General features: G+C 38.0%; 1 protein-coding gene and 1 long non-coding RNA gene across 2 annotated transcripts in view; both read left to right on the forward strand.

The window, feature by feature from the left end:
- LOC110261067 (uncharacterized) overlaps positions 1-14,578 on the forward strand; it is a 106,383-nt gene that overhangs the window by 43,061 nt on the left and 48,744 nt on the right. The gene's annotated exons all lie outside the window — the stretch shown is intronic.
- On the forward strand, positions 2,838-3,767 carry LOC100738814 (vomeronasal type-1 receptor 4). The gene has a single exon (XM_003481913.1). It carries the CDS (start codon positions 2,838-2,840, stop codon positions 3,765-3,767), a length of 930 nt encoding a protein of 309 aa, XP_003481961.1.

The raw sequence follows: 14,578 nt of genomic DNA on the forward strand, positions 1-14,578 counted from the left end.
GGCTGTTTGTTTGGTTTTTTTTTGGTATTAAATTGTATGAGATGTTTGTATATTTTTGAGATTAGTCCCTTGTCAGTCACTTTGTTTACAAAAATTTTCTCCAATTCTGTCTGTTGTCTTTTAGTGGCTTTTTAAAAATGGATTCCTTTGCAGAAGATTTTAAGTTTAATTCTTTCCATTTGTTTATTTTTTATTGAATTTATTTTTATTAGGATATAGTTGATTTACAGTGTTGAGTCAATTTCTGCGGTATAGCATAGTGACTCAGTCATATGTATACATAGATATTCATTTTTTCATATTATCTTGCATTATTGTTTGTCCCAAGAGACTGGATATAGTTCTCTGTGCTGCACTATGGGACCTCATTGCTTATCCATTCTAAATGTAACAGTTTGCATCTATTAACCCCAAACTCCCATTCGTCCCACTCCCTCCCCCTCCCCCTCGGCAACCACAAGTCTGTTCTCCATGTCCATGACTCTCTTCCTGTTTTGTAGATAGGTTCATTTGTGCCATATTTGTTTATTTTTGTTTTATTTTTATTACTCTAGGGTGGATCAAAAATATTGCTGTGATTTATGTCAGTGGATCAAAAAATATTGCTGTGATTTATGTCAAAGAGAGTTCTGCCTATGTTTTCCTCTAGGAGTGTTATAATATCCAGCCTTAAATTTAGGTCTTTAATACATTTTGAGCTTATTTTTATGTATGATGTTAATGAATGTTCTTATTTCATCCTTTTACATGTAGCTGTCCAGTTTTCCCAGCACCACTTCCTGAAGAGACTGTCTTTTGTTTGATTGTATGTTCTTGCCTTCTTTGTCATAGATTACTTGACCATAGGAGCATGGCCCTATGTCTGGGCTTTTTATCGTGTTCCACTATCTCTGTTTCTGTTTCTGTGCCTGTACCATCCTATTCTGATAACTGTAGCTTTGTAGTATAGTTTGAAGTCTGGAAGCCTAGTTGCTCCCATTCTGTTTTTCTTTTTCAAGATGGCTTTGGCTATTCAAGGACTTTTGTGTTTCATACAAATTTTTTATGTCTCTTTTGAGTTCTTCTTCCACTCATGAAGTTTAATCTCCACATATTAGTGAATTATCCACTTTACCTCTTATAATTTATTTCCAGTCTCAAACCACTTGCAGTGATAAATGTGCTTGATATGATTTAAATCTTCTTAAATGTGTTAAGACTTGTTTGTGGTCTAACATATGATTTCACATGGAGAATAGACCCTATACACTTTAGGAAAATATATTTTCTGCTGTTGTTGGATGCAATGTTCTGTATACATCTGTTACATTCATCTGATACAATATGTATTATAATTCCGGTGATTCCTTATTCACTTTCTATCTGATCTCCCTACTGCTGAGTATATAAATGATATCCCCATTATTGTTGTATTGTTGTCTATTCCTTCCTTGAAATCTGTTAATATATGCTTAGTATATTTAGATGCTCCAAAGTTTGACTTCTCAGTATTTAAAGTAGTTATATTTTCTTAATGAATTGATACCTTCATTAAATAATGGTGTTCTTTGTCTCTTATAGTTTTCATGATATAAAAACAGATACCTTACTTTATCTTTGTTCCCATTTACATGGGCCATCTTTGTCCATTCCTTCTTTCAGTCTATGTGTAGATGTGAAAACTGTTTTTTGTTTTTTTTGTTTTTTTTTGTATTAAGTGGTTCTGTGGGAGTCGTGAATGCTGAGTTCCACTGGCTGTTGAGACTAGTGGATTAGGTCCAAGCCTTGGGGTAACAGCCACAAAGGTTGAGAATGAGTTGTGAGGTCAGGCTTATCCCAGACATAAGTTGGACCCTTACTTTTATGTTTGGAGCAAGTCTCCCGAGAGCAGCTCAGTCAACCACTAAATGCAGTGGTTAGAAGCCAGACCCTAAGAAAGTAGCAAATAAACCTGGTAGTCAGGCTCCTTCCTGGGAGTAACTGGGTGATGGTTGTTTATGCCTGTTCCCTCTTTACCTAGCCTGAGCTATGGCCAAGGTGACTGCTAGCAAGCCCATTCGACCCCTGTGTATTTGCCTAGTCCCAACAGACTCATGAATGTGGAACTCCATTGGTTATCAGAGCTAAGTGATTTGGGGGTCTCTACCTCTGGGGCTGGCCTTAAGAGTGGGGGTTCTGGGTGCATTCAAGTCTTTCATATCTCATGGAGAATCAGGGAGTTGTGGGTTTCATTGTTATTGAAAGGTACTGTTCTGGGGTGGGGTTGATGGTGAACATATGTCCCAGACATTCCCACCCATTTCAATGTCAGTATTTTCTTAATAAGTTCATGTGCATAAGTCACTCAAGTAGCTTGTGAATTTGGCTCAGAAGGAATTGACTTATGCGTAATAATATTTGATGTGTCCACAGGAAGAGGGTGCCCCCTGTGTTGCCGTCTTGGTGCTGTCACCCATACATTCTTATATTATGCAGGGTCATATACATTCTAAAAGGAGAATATATTCTTTTTGACTCCTGTCAACCACTCATATACTTAGTACATATTATTTAACATTATCATGGTTCAACGATGTTGATGAGCAGCAGAGACAAGGTTCCTAAGTTTATCAATCTTAACATGCAGATGGAGACTCAGGATAAGAATAAATAGAAATATACACAAAATAGTATTAATGAAAATTTAATGCCAGGTGTATCTTTGCCAGGTAAAGTCATTTCTCTGGAGTATGACAGTGTCTTCCTTCTGAGATGAAGTAGAAGGAGAACCTGTGTCCAATGCTCTTATGTAAGAAGACTGCTGATTTCTTCACTGGCACAGCCTCTTCTTTTCTCTAGGCTTCTCTGAAGACCTCTCAATGCATTTTCAGAAAGACATCCTAGGAACCACAAGTCAGGAAGCTCTGAAAACCATGTATCTTTTACAAATGGGGGTTGGGTCTCTGGCCAATGTCATTCTCTTCTTCCACAATATCTCTCCCATCCTGCTTGGCCACAAGCAGAGGCCCACACAGACAATTCTCACCCACATGGCTGTGGCCAATCTCATGGTTCTTCTCTCTTCTGGGATCGCACACACAATGGCAGCTTTTGTTCTAGGAAACTGCCTGCCAAGTCTTGGCTGTAAATTTATATATTACCTACAGAAAGTGTCTCGCAGCACCACCCTGTGCTCCACATGTGTCCTGAGCACCTGTCAGTTCTTCACTCTCATCCCTGGGAGACCGGAGTGGATGATGCTCAGAGGAAGAGCATCCAGGTTCGCTGGTCCTTCCTCTTGTACCTGCTGGGTATTCAGTGTCTTAACGTACATCCATGTTCCTCTGAAAATCACTGGTCCACAGGACATGTACAACTCTACTGATAATCGAGGCAGTTGGTTCTGCTCATCGTCAGGTCCTCATTTGGGATTTGGCTACTTGTGGCCCATCTCTGATGCCATGTTTATTGGCCTCATGGTCTGGTCCAGTGGCTCCATGGTGTTTCTCCTGCAAAGACACCTCAAGAGGGTGCAGTATATTTACGCATCCACTGAACACCACAAATGTCCCCCTGAAGACAGAGCCACCCACACCATCCTGATGCTGGTGGTCACCTTTGTCATCTTTTATGTGCTGAATTCTCTTTTTGCTTTCTATATCAGTGCCTTCTCTGACTTTCGTCTATGGTTGCTACAGACCTCTAGTTTCTTGGTTTCATGTTTTCCCACCATTTCTCCCTTCTTGCTGCTCCTTAGAGATCCTAGACCTCCTAGGTTTTGTCCTTGGGTTGTTAGAGATTATGCATAAACCAGTAAATATTTAGTTGATAGCTTCAAAAACAATAGTAATTACTCTCTTCATTAATACATTTTAGTACATGGTTTTTAATTGAGGTATAATTAACATATAGCATTATCTTAGTTTAAGTTGTTCAACATAATGAATGGTTTTATATACATATGAGTTTATTTCTGGGCTTTCCGTCCTTTTCCACTGATCTGTATTTCTGTTTTTGTGCCAATATCATGCTTTTTTTGATGATTGTAGCTTTGTAGTATACTCTGGGGTCAGGGAGCCTTATTCTTCCAGTTCTGTTTTTCTTCCTCAGGATTGCTTTGGCTATTTGGGGTCTTTTGTGTTTCCATACAAATTTAAAGATTTTTTAAATATAGTTTTGCAAAAAACATCATTGGAAATTTGATGGGGATTATGTTGAATCTGTAGATTGCCTTGGGTAGTGTATGTATTTTTACAATATCAAATCTTCCAATCCAAGAGCATAGTATATTTTTCTACCTCTTTATATCAGCTTTGATTTTTTTCTTTTTTCTTTTTTCTGGTCTTTTTGTCTTTTAGGGCTGCAACTGCAGCATATGAGGTTCCCAGGCTAGGGGTCCAATCAGAACTGTAGCCTCTGACCTACGCCAGAGCCACAGCAACTCGGGATCCAAGATCTGAGACCCACACTTCAGCTCATGGCAATGCCAGATCCTTAACCCACTGAGCGAGGCCAGGGATTGAACCTGTATCCTCAAGGATCCTAGTCAGGTTTGCTAACTGCAGAGCCATGATGGGAACTCCAGCTTTGATTTCTTTCATCAGGATTTTGTAGTTTTCAGAGTACAGTTATTTTGTTTCTTTAGGTAGATTTACTTCTCTGGGTATTTTATTTTTTGAAGTGGTGGTAAATGGGATTGTTTCCCTATTTTCTCTTTCTGTTTTTCACTCTAAGAATATAGAGAAGCAATCAATATCTGTGTATTAATTTTATCCTGAAACTTTACCAAATTTGTTGATAAGCTCTAACGGTTTTCTGGCAGTGTCCTTAGGATTGTCTAGGTATAGTATCATGCCATCTGTGAAGAGTAATAGTTTTCCTTCTTTTTCAATTTGGGTACCTTTTACTTTTTTCTGCTGTTTGCTATGGCAAGGACTCCAAAACTATGTTGAATAACAGTTGTGAAAATGGACATCCTAGTCCTGTTCCTGATCTTAGTGGAAATGCTTTCAGGTTTCAGCATCGAGAACGATGTTCGCTGTGGGTTTGTCACATGTGGCCTTTATTATGTTGATCAGGTTCCCTATATGCCCACTTTCTGGAGAGTTTTTATCAGAAATAGGTGTTGAATTTTGTCGAAACCTTTTTCTGCATCTATCAAGATGACGATATTGTTTTTATTCTTTGGTTTGTTGATGTGGTGTATCACACTAATTGACTTATGAATATTGAAGAATTGTTACATCGCTGGGATAAATCCCACTTGATCCCTGCATATGATCCTTTTAATTTGTTGTTGGATTAGTTTTGCTAGTATTTTCTTGAGGATTTTTCATCTATGTTCATCAATGTTATGACCTATAGTTTTCTTTCTCTCTCTGTCTCTTTCTCTCTCTCTCTGTCTCTTTCTCTCTTTCTCTCTCTCTCTGTCTATTTTCTTTCTTTGTTTCTTTGTTTCTTCCTTCCTTCCCTCCCTCCTTCCTTCCTTTCCTTCCTTCCTTCCCTCATTCCCTTCCTTCCTTTCTTTCTTTCTTTCTTTCTTTCTTTCTTTCTTTCTTTCTTTCTTTCTTTCTTTCTCTCTCTCTCTCTCTCTCTTTCTCTCTTTCTTCCTTTCCTTCCTTCCTTCCTTCCTTCCTTCCTTCCTTCCTTCCTTCCTTCCTTCCTCTGTGACATATGGGTTTCCCAGGGCAGGGATCAGATCCAAGCTGCAGCTGTGGCAATGCTGGATCCTATTAATGCTCTGTGCCAGGTATGTGTGTGGGGGTCAAACATGCATCCTGATAATTCCTGTGACCAGGCTGCATTAATTATTCCTTGGCAGAAGCTTCTTGATATTAGAATCCTTGAGAAACATCTGCACTGTATGTTTATTGCAGCATTATTCATGATAACCAAGATATGAAAAGAACCTAGGTCTCCATCAACAGACGAATGTATTAAAAATAGTGTGTAGCAACACACACATGTGTATACACACAGAAGAGTATTATTCAAACATAAAAAAGAAGTAGATCCTGATTTTTCAACAATATTGGTGGACCTCTTGTGGCATTACGCTAAATAAGATAGAGAAAGGCACTTTTTAAAAAAATTTATATTTTATTGTGATTTCCCCCAACACACTTTTTTTCCCCCACTGTACAGCATGGGGACCCAGTTGCACATACATGTATACATAATTTTTTCTCCCATTGTCATGCTGTGTTGTAAGTATCTAGACATAGTTCTCAGTGCTACACAGCAGGATCTCATTGTTAATCCATTCCAAGAGCAATAGTTTGCATCCATGAACCCCAATCTCCCAATCCCCTCCCACTCCCACTGCCACCTCCCCCCAGGCAACCACAAGTCTGTTCTCCAAGCTGAGGCAAATACTCTTAAATATGGTATCTCCTATATGTGGAATCTAAACAACCAAGCTCATAAAACAGAATGTAGTGGTAGTTTCTAGCATCTGGAGAAATATGAGATGTTGGCCAGAGGACACTAAAGTCCAAGCAGAAGATGAAGGAATCAACGTACAGGACGGTGATGATAATGGATGATGCTGGGTTATACACTTGCGAGTTGTTAAGAGAGTAGATATTAAATGTTATTGTTGCAAAAAAGCAAGGGAGGGAATGGAGGTGTTACCCTTATTGCAGTAATCATTCACTACATATGTGTGCGTGTGTGTGTGCTGGTGTGTGTGCGTGAGATCACCGTGTTATGTGCCTTCAATGAACACAAGCAGTACAACCTCAATAAAAGTGTAAAAAGTAGAGACACTGCTGTTTTCAGTTCCTCACACCAAGGGACACACCCTGTCTAACTATCCCAACATTGCCGACGCACATCTGCCGATTCTCTCTGTGTGACATTTGCTACTTGGCCTTTGCAAGTAGTTCCTATTTTAGTGGGGATATCCTGAGATTGTTCTATTACGCTCTTCCTCATCACCCTACACTGTCCTACCCTAGTTCCCATCACAGATCCCACCTGAATCAAAACAAAATGGTTTTCTCATTTCGCCCTTCAGTATTTATTAGTAGGAGCCTATGGAAGAAAAACATGTCCCTTTAATCATGTATTTATGCAATCATTTATTCATTGATACACTCATTCAATTTTCTTCATAGGAAATATACGCCTAAATTCCTATACGATGCAATCGGATTTTTTCTGATACAATCAGTGTCTGTTTTCACGCTCCTGTTACTCCAGGTTTGAGCAGTGGATGATCAATCAAGTTCCCATAACTTAACAAAAGGCATTGTTGCAGGCTCATCGTGTGCTGGTCCAAATGCAGTCCCAGCATCAGTCTGTCCACCAAAGAAAACTAATTCCTTCAAATGAAGGTCATTTCTTAGACACCTAGACTTGCTATTAGTTTTACCTGTGGCTACCAGTATTTTTTTTTCTGGGACCTCTTAGCAAAAACAGCACATAGTTTCTATTTCTTGCTCATGTACACACCTGTGTGTATACACACACACACGCATACACATATTCATAATGACCTGTGCGTTATTTTAATTCCTCCAAGTAGAAACCAACCCCTGGAGTGGTATCACTCTAGACCTTCTCAACTATTCCTCCAACAGTGAGAAACCTGGACGACATCTACCTATAAATAGTGTGTTTGTTATTTGCCCCATCACAATACCCATGCCTATAGACCCCAGTCTCATAACCACACTTACTCTCTCACCTGCCTCCATCCTCGTCTCCCCCCAGCATCCTCATGTGATGGAAATTGGTTGCAGACATTCCTCATAGGCTCCCGTACCTCCTCCCACCTGCATCCCTGTGGTGGCGACTAAAACACACAACAACGAGGCTTCTTTGCCAAATTCCTCCCTCACTGCCCTGCACTCAAGGGGCCTCTAATCCACTACCAAAGTGCCTCTGCAGATATGTCAGCTCCATCCTGGCCTGGCAGGGTGAAGGGAATGACACCAAAGGAATGGAATTGGGAAAGAGAAATATAAAGAAGGGATACCGCTCTCATTCTGAAGGTGGTTCTCAGTGGTTCAAAGTTCTGGGATGATTCTCCGTTTCCCTCCTTTTCATGGATTTTCCCCCTTAAAAAAATCATTTATATATATATATAATGAAAAAAATATTTTTCTACTGTACAGCATGATGACCCAGTAATACATACACACATACATTCTTTTTTCTCATATTACGTGTTCCATCATGACTGACTAGACAGAGTTCCCAGTGCTACACAGCAGGATCCCATTGCTAATCCATCCCAAAGGCAACATCCTGCATCTATTTACCCTAAGTTCCCAGTCCCTCCCACTCCCTCCCCTTCCCCCTTGGCAACCACAAGTCTATTCTCCAAGTCCATGATTTTCTTTTCTGTGAAAAGATTCATTTGTGCTGTGTATTAGATTCCAGATATAAGTGATATCATATGGTATATGTCTTTCTCTTTCTGACTTACTTCACTCAGGATGAGAGTCTCTAGTTCCATCCATGTTGCTGCAAATGGCATTATTTTGTTCTTTTTTATGGCTGAGTAGTATTCCATTGTGTATATATACACCACATCTTCCCAATCCAATCATCTATCATTGGACATTTGTGTTGATTTGATATCTTGGCTATTGTGAATAGAGCTGCAATAAACATGCAGGTGCATGTGTCTTTTTCAAGGAAAGTTTTGTCTGGATATATGCCCAAGAGTGGGATTGCTGGGTCGTATGATAGTTATATGAATAGATTTCTAAGATACCTCCATACTGTTCTCCATAGTGGTTATATGAGCTTACATTCCTACCAACAGTGTGGAAGGGTTCCCTTTTCTCCACACCCCCTCCAGCATTTTTTATTTGTGGACTTATTAATGATGGCCATTCTGACTGGTGTGAGCTGGTATCTTGTGGTATTTTTGATTTGCATTTCTCTAATCATCAGGGATGTTGAGCACTTTTTCATGTGTTTGTTGGCCATCTGTACATCTTCCTTGGAGAAATATTTATTCAGGTTCTTTGCCCATCTTTCAATTGGGTTGTTGGCTTTTTTGCTGTTGAGTTGTACAAGTTGTTTGTATATTTTAGAGATGAAGCCCTTGTCAGCTGCATCATTTGAAACTGTTTTCTCCCATTCTGTAAGTTGTATTTTTGGTTTATTTTTGGTTTCCTTTGTTGTGCAAAATCTTGTCAGTTTGATTAGGTCCCATTGGTTTATTTTTGCTCTTATTTCTGTTGCTTTGGGAGATTGACCTAAGAAAACATGAGGTTGATGTCAGAGAATATTTTGCCTATGTTCTCTTCCAGGAGTTTGATGGTGTCTTTTCTTATATTTAAGTCTTTCAGCCATTTTGAGTTTATTTGGGTGCATGATGTGAGGGTGTGTTCTAGTTTCATTGATTTGCATGCAGCTGTCTAGGTTTCCCAGCAATGCTTGCTGAAAAGACTGTCTTTTTCCCATGTTATGTTCTTGCCTCTTTTGTCAAAGATGAATTGACCCTCGGTGTCAGGGTTTATTTCTGCATTCTCTATTCTGTTTCATTGGTCTGTCTGTCTGTTTTGGTATCAGTACCACACTGTCTTGATGACTGTGGCTTTGTAATATTGCTTGAAGTCTGGGAGAGTTACGCCTCCTGCTTGGTTTTTATTTCTCAGGATTGCTTTGGCGATTCCAGGTCTTTTGTGGTTCCATATAAATGTTTGGATTGTTTGTTCTAGTTGTGTGAAAAATGTCATGGGTAATTTGATAGGGATTGCACTGAATCTGTAGATTGCTTTGGGTAGTATGGCCATTTTTACAATATTGATTTTTCCAACTTAGGAGCATGTAATAGCTTTCCATTTCTTTACATCTTCTTTAATTTCCTTGATTAATGTTTTATAGTTCTCAGCATATAAGTCTTTCACCTCCTTGGTCAGGTGTATTCCCGGGTATTTGACTTTTTGGGGTACAATTTTAAAAGGTATTGTATTTTTTTATTCCTTTTCTAATATTTTGTTGTTAGTATACAGAAATGCGACTGATTTCTGAATGTTAATTTTATATCCTGCTACTTTGCTGAATTTGTTGATCAGTTAGAATTATTTTTGGGTTGAGTCCTTAGGGTTTTCTATGTGTAGTATCATGTCGTCTGCACACAGTGACAGTTTTACCTCTTCTCTTCCTATTTGGATGCCTTTAATTCTTTTGTTTGTCTGATTTCTGTGGCTAGGACTTCCAATACTATGTTGAATAGCAGTGGTGAGAGTGGGCATCCCTGTCTTGTTCCAGATTTTAGTGGGAAGGCTTTCAATTTTTATCCATTGAGTGTTATATTTGCTGTGGGTTTGTCATAAATGGCTTTGATTATGTTAAGGTGTATTCCCTCTATACCCACGTTGGTAAGAGTTTTGATCATGAATGGATGTTGGGCTTTGTCAAATGCTTTTCCTGCATCTATTGAGATGATCATATGGTCTTTGACTGTTCTTTTATTATGTGGTGTATGACGTTGACTGATTTCTGTATGTTGAACCATCCTTGTGAACCTTGGATGAATCCCACTTGGTTGTGGTGTATGATCTTTTTGATATGTTGTTGGATTCGGTTGGCTAAGATTTTGTTGAGAATTTTTGCATCTATATTCCTCAAAGATAATGGCCTATAATTTTCTTTTTTTGGTAGTATCTTTGGTGTGGGTATTGGGTGATTGTGGCATCATAGAATGTCTTTGGGAGTGTTTCTTTTTCTTCAAACCTTGGAAAATTTGAGGAGGGGTATAAGTTCCTCTTTGTATGTTTGGTAGAATTTGCCTGTAAAGCCATCTGGTCCTGGAATTTTGTTTGTAGGCAGTGTTTTTAATTACATTTTAAATTTCGTTTCTAGTGATCAGTCTGTTCAGCTGACCTATTTCTTCTTGATTCAATCTTGGCGTGCTCTGGAAATTCCTTCTAGGTTGTCAAATTTGCTGGCATATAATTGTCCATAGTATTCTCTTATGGTTTTTTGTGTTTCTGCAGTATCTGTTGTGATATCTCCTTTTACATTTTTTTATGTTTTTTTTTTTGTTTTTTTTTTTCCTCTCCTCCTCTTGGTGAGTCCTGCCAGAGTTTTGTCAATTTTGTTTACCTTTTCAAAGAACCAGCTCTTGATTTTATTGATTTTTTTCTATTGTTTTTTGAACCTCTATTTTATTTTATTTTTATGAGCTATCACACAAATCTTAAATTTATTTTTTATAGTTATAATTTTTTATATAATGATTTTTATTTTTTCCATTATAGCTGGTTTACAGTGTTCTGTCAATTTTCTACTGTACAGCATGGTGACCTAGTTACACATACGTGTGCATTCTTTTTTCTCCCGTTATCATGCTCCATCGTAAATGACCAGACCTAGTTCCCAGTGCTGCACAGCAGGATCTCATGCTAATCCCTTCTGAAGGAATTTCTACTTTATTGATTTCCTCTCTGATCTTTATGATTTCCTTCCTTCTACTGACTTTAGTTTTTGTTTTTTCTCCTTTTTCTAATTCATTTAGATGGCAGCTTAAGTTGTTGATTTGAGATTTTTCTTCTTTATTGAGGAATTTCCCTCTAAGCACTGCTTTTGTGGTATCCCATAGACTTTGGATGGTTGTATCTTCATTATCATTTGTCTTGAGGTATTTTTATAGTTCCATTTTGATTCCATCATTGACTCATTGGTTTTTTAGTAGCATGTTTCTTGTCTCCATGTAGTAGGTTTTTTCTCATTTCATTTCCTGTGGTTGATTTCTAGTTTCATGACATTGTAGTCAGAGAAGATACTTGAAATAATTTCTATACCATTAAATCTGTTGTGGTTAGTTTCGTGCCCCTGATGCGATCAATCCTTGAGAATGTTCCATGTACACTTGAGAAGAATGTATATTCTGATTTTTTTTGGATGTAATGTCCTGAAAATGTCAATTAAGTCTAACTTTTCTATTGTTTCCTTTAGGATCTCTGTTGCCTTATTGATTTTCTGTCTAGAGGATCTGTCCATTGTATTCCCATCAATTTCTCCTTTTATGTCTATTAGTATTTGTTGTAGGTATCTAGGTGCTTCTATACTTATCATTTAGTTTACATCATTGAAAAACAGAAACTTGTGTCTTAATTTTCCATTTGAACTGTCTGCTTTTCTGTTTTATCTTTTGCCTAGTTTTGGGACCGGCTGGTGTTTTATCATTCCATTCTAAAAATTATAGTGTTATTTTAACCATATTCATTCTTATTGGTAGTCATTGTATATGAGTCTCCAAAAGATTATATTTTATGGCTATCATCAAAGAATCTGCAAATAACAAATGTTGGAGAGGATGCAGAGAAAAGGTAACTTTTTTGCACTGTTTTTGGGAATGTAAATTGGTGTATCCAGGATAGAAAACAGTATAGAAGTGCCTCAAAAAACTAAAAAAAGAACTACCATATGATCCAGCAATTTCACCCCGGGTACATATCCATAGTAAAAAAAACCACTAATTCAAAAAAATACATGCACCTCAATGTTCATAGCAGCACAATTTACAATAGGCAAGGCATAGAATCAACCCAAATGTCCATCTACACATAACTGGATTAAGAAGATGGAATATTATCCAGACATAAAAAGAAATTCTGCCATTTATGGCAATGTAGATGGACTTAGAGAATATTATACTTAGTGAAATGAGTCAGACAAAGACAAATACCGTATAATATCATTTATATGTGGAATCTAAAAAATAATACAAGCGAATGCATATGCAAAATATAAACAGATTTACAGATAATAGAAAAAAAACTTGTGGTTACCAAAGGGGATAGAGGTGGTGAGAGGGACTAATTAGGAGTATTGGATTAAAAGATTCAAACTCCTATGTATAAAATGGGTAGGAAACAGGAGTTCCCGCTGTGGCTCAGTGGTGAACAAATCCGACTGGGAACCATGAGGTTACGGGTTCGATCCCTGGCCTCGCTCATTGGGTTAAGGATCCGGCATTGCTGTGAGCTGTGGTGTAGGTCGCAGATGCGGCTCAGATCCCGCGTTGCTGTGGCTCTGGCGTAGGCGGGTGGCTACAGCTCCGATTTGACCCCTAGCCTGGGAACCTCCATATGCCGTGAGAGTGGCCCAAGAAATGGCAAAAAGACAAAAAAAAAAAAAAAAAGAGAGAAGAAACAAGAACATACTGTTTAGCACATAGAATTCTACCATTACTTTATAATAACCTAAAATGAATTATAATCTGCAAAAATACTGAATCACTATGTTGCATACCCGAAAGTAATATAATATTGTAAATCAACTGTATCTCAATAAAATAAATAAATAAACTTAAAAAAGTCAATGATCCCTTGAGAGGAAAGCTTAGAGATCATCATCTCCACATCGTAACTATTCCACTTGGAGCGGACAAGCAACGAGATCCTGCTGTGTAGCCCAGGGAACTGTATCTAGTCACTTACGAAGGAGCACGATGTGAGAAAAAGAATATATACATATGTATATGTATATGTGACTGGGTGAATTTGCTGTACAACAGAAATTGACAGAGCCTTGTAAATCAACTGCAGTAGAAAAAAAATCTTAAAAAATAAAAGTTAAATAAAATTTAAGAAAGAAAATACTTGGGATGATGAATACCCATAATTGACAGAAAATACTATTAATCGGTTCTGTAGAAGGAAGGTGAAATAAGAGTGGCAATGTGGAATGCGAGAGAAGGAACCAAGGGAGAATGGAGGGTGTGAGAGCATCAAACGTTGTCTTAGGCCATCCTGCAACATCTGCAAAGCCTAAATCATTGCCCTTGACCTAGAAAAGCACAAGTCTGGGATTCTTAGAGAACTTTGTTCACGTATGGTGAGAAATTACCCATGTGTTTATCCCTTTCATTAGAGGATCCAAATTTCTCTCTGCACTACCAGGTCTTTGTGCTCCTAACTTCTGCTCAACTCAACAGTCAGCGTAATTATTCCATATGTCTATCTCCTGAATGTGGTGAAAGCTAAGATAAATGCAATCCGAGAACATGCAATCCCAGTAAGGTAGATCGAATCGAAGGTAGCGGAAGACACATGCAAACATCTGGAAAGAGATCCCAGACACCAAAGTTAACCAAAGTCTCAAAGACGTCAATTCTAATGTTTCATCTCATCATGCAATATTTTAAGTATTAGTTTTAGATGATTAAATTATGATTTATAGTTGAAAATATCATATTTTTCTGGTATAAAATTTTAAATTTGTGAGCAAAACAGAAATCTCAAGGACACATAACTTACTCGTGTGTTCATTTTTAAAGGACAGAAACTCATTTTGGTTCCCAAGACTTTTTTTTTTTAATGGTAAAATGCTATTTATTTATTTACTTATTTTAGAACAAATACTCCTAAAATTTATTTTTTAATTATTAAAGTATAGTTGATTCACAATGTCTCATCAAGTTCTGTTGTACAACAAAGTGACCCAGTCACACACATTTCCCTGTGCTGTACAGTAGGATCCCACTGCCCATCCATTCTAAATGTAACAGTTTGCATCCAAAAAGCCCCCAAAATGCCCATCCATCGCACTCCCTCCTGTTCCCCCCTGGGGAACCCCAAGTCTGCTCTTCTTTGCCAGAATCTGTTTCTGGATTCTGTGTGTTTGTTATTTTTCTTTTTTTCTTCCTTTT

The sequence above is a fragment of the Sus scrofa genome, chromosome 6, assembly GCF_054392235.1.
Source record: "Sus scrofa isolate SSC_HxYL_T2T_F1_AM1 chromosome 6, Sscrofa_HxYL_maternal_Yorkshire_Landrace_v2.0, whole genome shotgun sequence".
In the NCBI taxonomy this organism is placed as follows: domain Eukaryota; kingdom Metazoa; phylum Chordata; class Mammalia; order Artiodactyla; family Suidae; genus Sus; species Sus scrofa.

Bases quoted from the DNA above. Each gene is read 5' to 3' on its own strand.
- LOC100738814 (XM_003481913.1), top strand. From the start codon at position 2,838: ATGCATTTTCAGAAAGACATCCTAGGAACCACAAGTCAGGAAGCTCTG.